The sequence below is a fragment of the Sciurus carolinensis genome, chromosome 3 (assembly GCF_902686445.1).
Source record: "Sciurus carolinensis chromosome 3, mSciCar1.2, whole genome shotgun sequence".
NCBI classification, from domain to species: domain Eukaryota; kingdom Metazoa; phylum Chordata; class Mammalia; order Rodentia; family Sciuridae; genus Sciurus; species Sciurus carolinensis.
The window spans coordinates 176278554-176287483 of NC_062215.1; the positions used below are offsets into that span (position 1 = coordinate 176278554).

General features: G+C 48.8%; 1 protein-coding gene across 2 annotated transcripts in view; it reads left to right on the forward strand.

Moving 5' to 3' along the window:
* Nucleotides 1-3151, forward strand: part of Efhd1 (EF-hand domain family member D1) — a 46944-nt gene extending 43793 nt beyond the window's left edge. For both annotated transcript variants that reach the window (XM_047542729.1, XM_047542730.1), the window contains exon 4: nt 2045-3151. In XM_047542729.1, the coding sequence (XP_047398685.1) occupies nt 2045-2179 (135 nt within the window). In that variant the 3' untranslated portion in view covers nt 2180-3151. The remainder of the gene's footprint in view (nt 1-2044) is intronic.
* Nucleotides 3152-8930: the final 5779 nt, after the last annotated feature.

The window sequence follows — 8930 nt, forward strand, 5'->3', positions numbered from 1 at the left end:
ATACTATCTTTGTGAGGCTTCTTTGAAAAAAAAGCTGGGTGCTTGGTGCATACCTATACACACCTGCAGTGCCAACAGCAGGTGGGGTCACAGGTTTGAGGCTAGCCTTGGCAACTTTGTGAGATCCTGTCTCAAAATTAAAAGGGTTGGGGATGTAGCTCAGTGGTAGAGCACCCAGTACTGCACATAAATAAGATTACTTAAGTATTTCTGTGGTCTAAGGTACCTTAAAGTTAAAACCACATAAAAGATGGGAACAAAGTGACTGAAAAATATATAAAACAAGGGCTAACACCTAAGTTATATAGAGAACTGCAAGTAGAAAAAAAACCCAGCTGACTGAAAAATGGGTAAAAGACACAAGTGGACAGTTCACCAAAGAGGAAATAAAAGGTGCCAATTTTTTCGCCTATCAGATTGGCAAGAGGGAAGAATGTTAATGATAATCTTGGCAAAGTTGTGGGGAAATGAGCACTTCCAGTCCATGATGGCGGGGGTGACTCAGAACAACTACTTTTCGTTTGTTTGTTCTTTCCACAATCCCACAGTGCTGGGGACTCGAACCCGGGCCTCCAGCATGAGAGGCAGGCACTCTACAAGGTGCACTATATGGCCTGCACTGGAACAGCTACTTTTGAGAGCAGTTGAACAGCCTTTATTAAAATAATGTACACACCCATTGTGTTAAGACATTTTACCAAATGGATGAGACCCGTCCTGTACAACCATAGAAATGAAAAGTTGTACCCCATCTGTGTACATCTGTGTACAATGAATCAAAATGCAGCCTGGAAAAAAAAAAACAACTATGGATGAGACACGGTCAGGGGAAGTCAGTTCTAAGAGGATTTTTAGATGGATTTATCTGATATGGTCTTGAAGACAGATTGTTAGGTTTAAAAAAGCCAAATGGCGCCACATTCTACTCACACCACCAACAAAAACAGGTAATATTTACTTCTAATATTTAGAAGTAAAGTAAATTAGAATGACCAATGTAGAGAAAACTCAGACTGTAAAGGCAACATAAAAACTGAAGCCTCCGGGGGAATTGGTAGGGTGAGGGCTTCCCTTTGCCACAGCAGATGGACATATGGATGCAGTGCCAACCAGAATCCCAGCAAGGGGGGCCTTTTGTTCTGCTTTTTCCCCTAGGAGGTAACGATATTGTGAAATTCAAGGAATGTAGAAGCGAGTAAGGGCTGGGGGTGTAGCTGAGGGGTAGAACAAGTCCAAGATCCCCAGTAACACACACACACGCGCACACACACACACACGCGCGCACACACACAGGGTGAAAAGTTAGCTGGGATGTTAAATGATATCCTGAAAAGGAAGATGGAGCAACCTGAGTGGATAGAAGCATGTAAGACATAGGTGTTTGTCGTTTGTTTTTTTTTTTTTTTTTTTTTTTTTTTTTTGTCATTGTGACAAAATACCTGAGAAAGTCAAGTTAGAGGACGAGGTGTCTGGCTCATGGTTGCAGGCTCCGTTGCTTTGGGCCTGTGGTGAGGCAGAGCGTCATGGCAGTGTGTGGTGGAGCAGAACCGTCAGTCATGGCAGCCAGGAAGCAGAGAAAGGAAGGGGGTCCAGGGACAGGTATAGTTCCCAAGGGAATGGGCCCAAGGACCCATTTCCTCCAATGATGTTCCACCTGCTGCGGTTCCCACCACCTCCCATTAATCCATTCCGCTGCGATCCCGTCAGAGCCTCAGGACCCCGTCACTCCCCAGAGGTCCACCTCTGAACGCTGCTGTGCTGGGAACAAGCCCTCAACACATGAATCTTGGGGGGACATTTCAGATCCAACCACAACAGCCAGCAACAAATAAAGCCACAGCCTGGGTGCCAGCAGCACACCACAGGAAGGAGAGTGGACTGGGGGCTCCTGCCCTCGCAGCCCAGCCTCCTTGTCCCTGGGGACTCCTCCCCTCACAGCCCAGCCTCCTCATCCCCAGGTTGGCTTGTCCTGCTGCCGGCTGGGGCATCTGCATCTCCGTCCCTGTCCACACCCTAACTGTCAGTATATGCTGTCCCTCCGCAGGCCCAGGCCTTGTCATCTGCCAGCAAGTTTGAAGCTGAATTAAAAGCAGAGCAAGATGAACGGAAGCAGGAGGAGGAGAAGAGACGGCTCCGCCAGGCAGCTTTCCGGGAACTCAAGGCTGCTTTCAGCGCATAGTCCAGCAGACCTTGACCTCTGTCCACAGCTGTGCCTCTACGATGCCTGGGAAGGGGTGACCCCACATCTTCAACCTTCAGGCCCCCCCAGAACCAGCCTCCTCCTGGGCCCCAGGCCTCTCCTGAGCCTCACGGGGGTGGCCAGAGGCTGCCCCCACCCTGTCCTGCCCTCCCAGAGGGTCATGGGATGGCCAAACCCCGCTTGCTCACTTCTCTGTCCCACTTCCCTCCTCTGCCCTCCCCTGCAGCTGGGTTCAGCCTTCCTTTCCCTTGTCGCTCTACCATTCCGCACCAGCGAGGCGTCTCTTGTGTTCATTTGTACAGATATTCTTTCTTCTGTGGTCCTTAGAGGACAGGCGAGCTAGCCATTTTCTTGGGAAGTTCTTCTTTCCTCCCTTTGTTTCCCAGCCCATTCCTTTCTTGGTCAGAATCTGCCAGTTGCTTCTGTGTGATCTTCTGGGGTGGTGGCAAGATCCAGGGGTGGCAGCGCTGCATTCCCCTGCTCCGGGGCTGCCCCGGGGCCATCTCCCACACCTAAGTGCTGTGCTACTCCCTCTGAGAAGGAAAGCATCACTAGAAGCAATGTCGATGAGTAGAGGATTCCAGATCAGGCTGACTGTGCAGAGCATGTTACATGAACCGCTTACATTCCCAGGAGGTCAGGGTCACATCCAGTGCCTTTTGAAATCCCAAAAGTCATGGCCATCCTCTCTCTCCATTAGCCCGTTTCCAACCCCTGCTACAAGGTGTCGAGGTAGATATGTTCTTACCCCTGTGATAGTTTTTCTATCTGGTGAGTTCTTGGGATTGCTCACATAGACCAGGCTCTTGTATTTTTAAAAAATATCTTTCCTATTGTCATATTTATTACTTCTCTTTTGTAACTTCTCTCTTCAGGGTAAAGAAACCATCTGCACTTCTACCTTACAGCTGTTTCTTTTTAAATAAACTATGCAAATGAACTTGGCCATCACAGCAATGTACCTCTAGTCTTTGAATTTGGGAGGGAGAAGCATGTTTTCCGTGGGGGCCAAGGCCAGCCCTGAGCGTCTGTTGACAGGGATTTCCTATAGTACAGTTAGGAATGGGAACTGGGGGAAGGCTTTCACTGGACGTTCAGGGTACGAGGGTTGTCAGCTGCTGTCCCCCGCACCCCCTTCATACCAGTGAGCGTGCCCTCCAGCTGCTGGTCATCTCTAGCTTAATCCCATTTGCTTCTAGACCCCTTGAAACACTGATGAGGGTCAATGCCTCTCCTGTGTATGATTGCAGGATGCTTGGGCCACCTATGCAAGGACTGGGGTCTTAGGGGAACACCCTTTGCTCTCCCGGAGACCATTCTCTTTCTGCACCAAGCTACAATCTACAGTTCTCAGACATGGTTTTTCTACCTAGGGTCACCTTCCAGTCTCTTCACCAGAGGGGAGACCATCAAAGAATAGAGAGGTCCTTAACATTTGATCTGGCAATCATGCTCCTTCAAATTTACCCAAGGGAGGCCTGGGAATATAGCTCAATTGGTAGAGTGCTTGCCTCACATGCACAAAACCCTAGGTTCAGTTCCCAGCAGCACTCCTCCCCCCGCAAAAAAAAGAAAAGAAAAACAACAGGGGCTGGGGAGATAGCTCAGTTGGTAGAGTGCTTGCCTTGCAAGCACAAGGCCCTGGGTTCGATCCCCAGCACCCCCCCCCCCAAAAAAAAAGAAAAGAAAAGAAAACAACAGCAAATTTACCCAAGAGGAAGAGCTGGGTTTAGTGGCATGAGTCTGTAATCCCAGCAGCCATAGAGGCTAAGACAGATGGATTGCTGTTTGAGGCCAATCTGGGCAATTTAGCATGACCCTGTCTCAAAATAAAAAGTACAAAGGGCTGGGAGTATGGCCAGGAGTGATGTTGCACACTTGTAATCCTAGTGACTGGGGAGGCTGAGGCAAGAGGATCTCTAGTTCAAGACCAACCTCAGCACCTTAGTGAGGCCCTATATAACTTAGTAAGGCCCTGACTCAAAATAAAGTATTAAAAAGAGCTGGGGATATGGCTTAGTGGTTAAGTATCCCTGGGATCCATCTCTGGTACCCGCCCCCCCCAAAAAAAAAAAGTAACACAAGAGGATTTAGGACATATCCTGGACATGGTAACCACAAAGAACAGATGTAATTTGTCTTTTGTCTTGGCTCCCTTCTGGTCATGATGTTCTGTAGAAGTAGCTCCCACCTAAGGTTCTATTAGTCAGCTTTGTATCCCTGTGACCGAAATACCCGACAGAAACAACTTAAGGGAGGAAAAGTACATTTTGGCTCCTGGTTTCAGAGGTTCAGTCCATGGTGGGCCAATTCCATTGCTTAAGGCCCAAGGAGAGGCAGAAAGTCGTGGCACAAGGGCATGGTGAGGTGCTGTCCCATTCATGGCAGCCAGGAAGCAGAGAGAAAAGGAAAGGGCCCAGAGGGAAGACAACCCTTCCAGAGCCGCTCCCAGCGACCCAGCCACTCCCCAGCTGCCTCTAGTTACCACCCAGTCAGTCCATTCACATAAGATGGATCAATTAGGTTACAGTTCTCACAAGCCAATCATTTCACCTCCAAATATTCCTGCATGAACACAGGAGCTTTGGGGGGACACTTCATATCCAAACCATAACAGGTTCCCGGCCTCCATCTCCAAGGACAACCCTTCCTGGGCCCTTTCATAGGTCTCTGCAGTGACCTAATGGTTCTCCACCTCATCTGCCCTAACAATCTGTTCCTAACATCTTCCCTTCCATTTTTGATTCCCACTCTTAAGATCGGGTCTCGCCCCGTCTCCTGCTCCTCCTTCCTTGCTTCTGCCTTTGGGGAGTGCATAGCCAGCTTATGCAACGCATAGTAGTTCCTGGAAAGTGCCACACCTCCAGTCCTTTGCTGACGCTGCTCCCTCTCGTTGGCACTCCCTCTCTCCCTCCCATTGGCCAACTACTCCTCATTGTTGTTCACGCTGCTCAGAGAGTATCTTCAGGAAGCTCTCCGGCTGCCCCCAAGCTGGACGAGGAACCCTATCCCAGGGTTCCCATTTCCCTTTGAGATGTTCTCTTTTGCAATCCTATAGCATTATTCAGTATCCCCCTCTCGACTTCTCTGCCTTCCTCTTTGGACTATGAACTCTTCCAAGGGCAGGAGCTCTGCCTTGCCCACTGCTAGAGGCCTAGCACGTTGCCTGGCATGTAACAGTCCCTGCATGTTGATTTCACAAGAATGTGCTGGGATTTTTGAGCAGACAGGGACAGGCAAGGAAGGATCCCCGACCACTGATGTCGGAGACTTATTTGAATTTATTTTTTTGGTACTGAGAAGTTAAGCCAGGGGTGCTCTACCATTGAGCTACATCCCCACCCCTTTTTATTTTCTAATTTGAGACAGGGTCTCATTAAGTTGCATAGGGCCTTGCTAAATTACTGAGGCTGGCCTTGAACTTGGGATTGTCCTGCTTCAGCCTCCTCAGTTGTTGAGATTACAGGTATGCACTACTGAACATGACTAATGTCAGGAAACTTCTAAGCTCCTTTGATTCTATAATGGAATACCTGAAGCTGGGTAACTTCATTTAAAAAAAAACAGGTTTCACTGGGTGCAGTGGCAGAATGGGAATGATTCCATGCCTAGCATATAATTAGTGCTCAGGACACAGGGTCTCCTTCCTACCTGCCACCCTCTACTGCTACGATGTTTCTCTTTCTGAGCTCAGGGTTTCTCAATTAAAGTCCAAGCCACAGTGACCCAGAAATGTTCAATCCTGGATACTGTCTTGACCCCGAGGGTAGATGTCCACTTATCTAACTTACTTACCCACCTTCTGTGGTCACTGGGGCTCTTTTCTAACCGGCCCTGGGAGACTTCTGCCCATCTGTCTGCTCACCTGCCATGAACCTTGCAACTGGCAGTTGCTGAGCTTGCTGGGTCTGATCATGTGACCTGACACCTTTGACCTTGTCTCCACACTGATTCCACCTGTCCACCGGGCCAGATTCTAATCCATCTCTGCCCACCTGGCCTGAAAATACAAGAACAACAGTTCTGGAGATATTCTCTGGGTCCCGTGATGGTGTGGAGTCCTCAGAGGCCCATTTAGGGTTCTACAGTCTAGGGAGGTGCCACGGATGGAACCTCATTAAGGTCAGTTTCCCTGCCCTCCGCTAGTGCTGTCAGGAACCAGCTACATCTTCCCTTGAGACAGAGACTCACTATGATGCCCAGGCTGACCTAGAACTTGTAATCTTCCTGCTTCAACCTCTTGAGTAGCTGGGATTACAGGTGTGCACCACAGCCCCTGGCCTACTGTTGCCTTTTTGAAGGGCAATTTGGTGGACTGTTAACTTTAAAAACTGTATCCATAAGCCAGGCATGGTGGCACAAGTCTGAACCCTGTTCCTGGGGAGGCTGAGGCAGGAGGATGAAAGTTTGAGGCTAGACCAGTCAATTTAGCAAGATTCTGTCTCAAAATAAAAATTTAGGAAAGGGCTAGGGGTATAACTCAGTGGCAGAGTACTTGCCGAGCATGTGTGAAGCCTAGGCATCAATCCCTAGTACCACTAAAACCAAAATCAAAGACAAAGCAAAAGGCTGGGATGTAGTTCAGTGGCAAAGTGTCTGCCTCACATCCACAGAGCCCTGGGTTCAAACTGCAGTTAAAAAAAAAAAAAAAAACCAAACTGTGGGTGTATTATTTACTTATTTTTGCACTAACAATTCATCCAATGACTTAATTACTTAAAATAATAATTAACATGTATTATCTCACACAATTTCTGAGGGTCAGGAATTCAGAAGCAGTTTAACTGGGTGGGTCTGGCTCAGGGTCTCTCGTGTGGCTGCAACTGAAATGCCAGCTGCGACTCAGCCATCTGAGGGCTTCCCTGGGCTGGAGAATGGCTTCCAAGGTGGTTCACTCAGGGGATTTGCAAGTTAGTGCTGCTTGTTGGCAAGAGGCCTCAAGTTGCCGACCACGCCACCCTCTCCAGGAGGTCACTTAGTGTCCGCACGACATGGCAGTTGCCTTTCCCCAGAGCAAGTGTAAGCCCCAGTGTCCTTTAAGACCAGCCTTCAAAAATCACACTTGCTGGTTACATAGGTCAGCGCTCCTGGCAGGAATCACTGGGCGCCATCTTGGAGCTGACTGCCACAGATTCAGTCAGGGTCCTTAAACACAAGTCACATAATCGAAGGCAGACTGACGCAAGCAGACAGGGAGTGACTGAAGAGGACTGAGGCGCTCCCAGAGTCGCTAGCAGGGCTGCAGGGCCAGCCTCAGAAAGCAGGCAGGAGGCCAGCTGACTGGCAGCCGCAAGGCACATCTTGGGAAACGGCCAGGGGTGGTGTTGCTGCCTTGGCTGGCCAGAGCTCTGCGGCGTCCTGCTTCTGCAGGTCCTTGGTTCCAAATTCAGCCTCCGGCTGAGTCCAGTCACACGCCACTGTGTGGGGAGGGGTGGGACAGGGTGGCATCTCCACTGTGCGTGCTCTGTGACAAGAGCAGGCCCTGCCTCTCGCTGAGACTGGCATTTCCCCGCACATGGGAAAGTATTTCAAGTGCAGAACAGTCATGAAAAATGGCAGATGTTCACTGTTTTGACTTTGGAATTTATCCTATAGGTAAATATAAAAATAAAAAAGGAAAAATTAAGGGTAGTCATGACAGTGTTAGTAGTAAAGCAAAAATGCTGGTAATAATCAGAATGTCTATCAGCATGGGATCTGTTAGGTACATCATGGTGCATCCACATAAATAAGCAGAGCCGGGTAGCCATTAAAACACCATGTGACAGCTGGGAGCCGTGGCGCACGCCTGTAATCCCAGCAGCTCAGGAGGCTAAGGCAGGAGGATCGTGAGTTCAAAGCCAGCCTCAGCAAAAGCGAGGTGCTAAGCAACTCAGCGAGACCCTGTCTCTAAATAAAATACAAAAAAGGGCTGGGGATGTGGCTCAGTGGTCTAGTGCCCCTGAGTTCAATTCCCGGTTACCCCCACCTCAAAAAACAAAACAAAACAAAAACACCCCAAACAACAACCACAACAAAAACCCCTGTGAGCCGAGCCTAGTGGCCCATACCTGTTATCCAAGCAACTCAGGAGGCTAAGGTAGGAGGATCACAAGTTTGAGGCCAGCCTCAGTATCTTATTGAAGCCCAAGGACCTATCTGGGTTCAATCCCCACTACCAAACAAACAAAAACATGGAGGCCTCCAGGCACGGTGTTTCTTGGGAAAGCCCTGGAGCTGAGCAGTATGCACAGCAGTGCTTGACTGTTTTCATTGTGTTTATTTTAGATGGGAGACACAGAACCGTGTCTCTGTCTGAGAAGACTGCAAGTTTCATGAGGTCAGCACTAAGCTGGATTTTTGGACAACTACCATATTCCCCAAACCTAATGGTGCTGAAAATGAAGGAACTCATCGTACCTGTTTACGCGTGCAACATTTCAGGACAAATGACACCAAACGGAGGGGAAGAGGACCCCAGGGTTCTCTAAGTCTGGAGAGTTAAATTTTTATTTTATGTGTTTTCAAACTCTAACAGAAAATGTTTGTGCGTGTGGTACTAGGGATTAAACCCAAGGGGGCTCTACCATGGAGCCACATTCCCGCTTTTTTACTCTTTCTTTTGAAAGATGGTATCACTAAATTGCCAAGGCTGGCCTCGAACTAGTGATCCTTCTGTCTCAGCCTCCCAAGTTGCTAGAATTCCAGACATGCACCAACATGACTGGTTTTGAACTCTAAAAAATTAAAG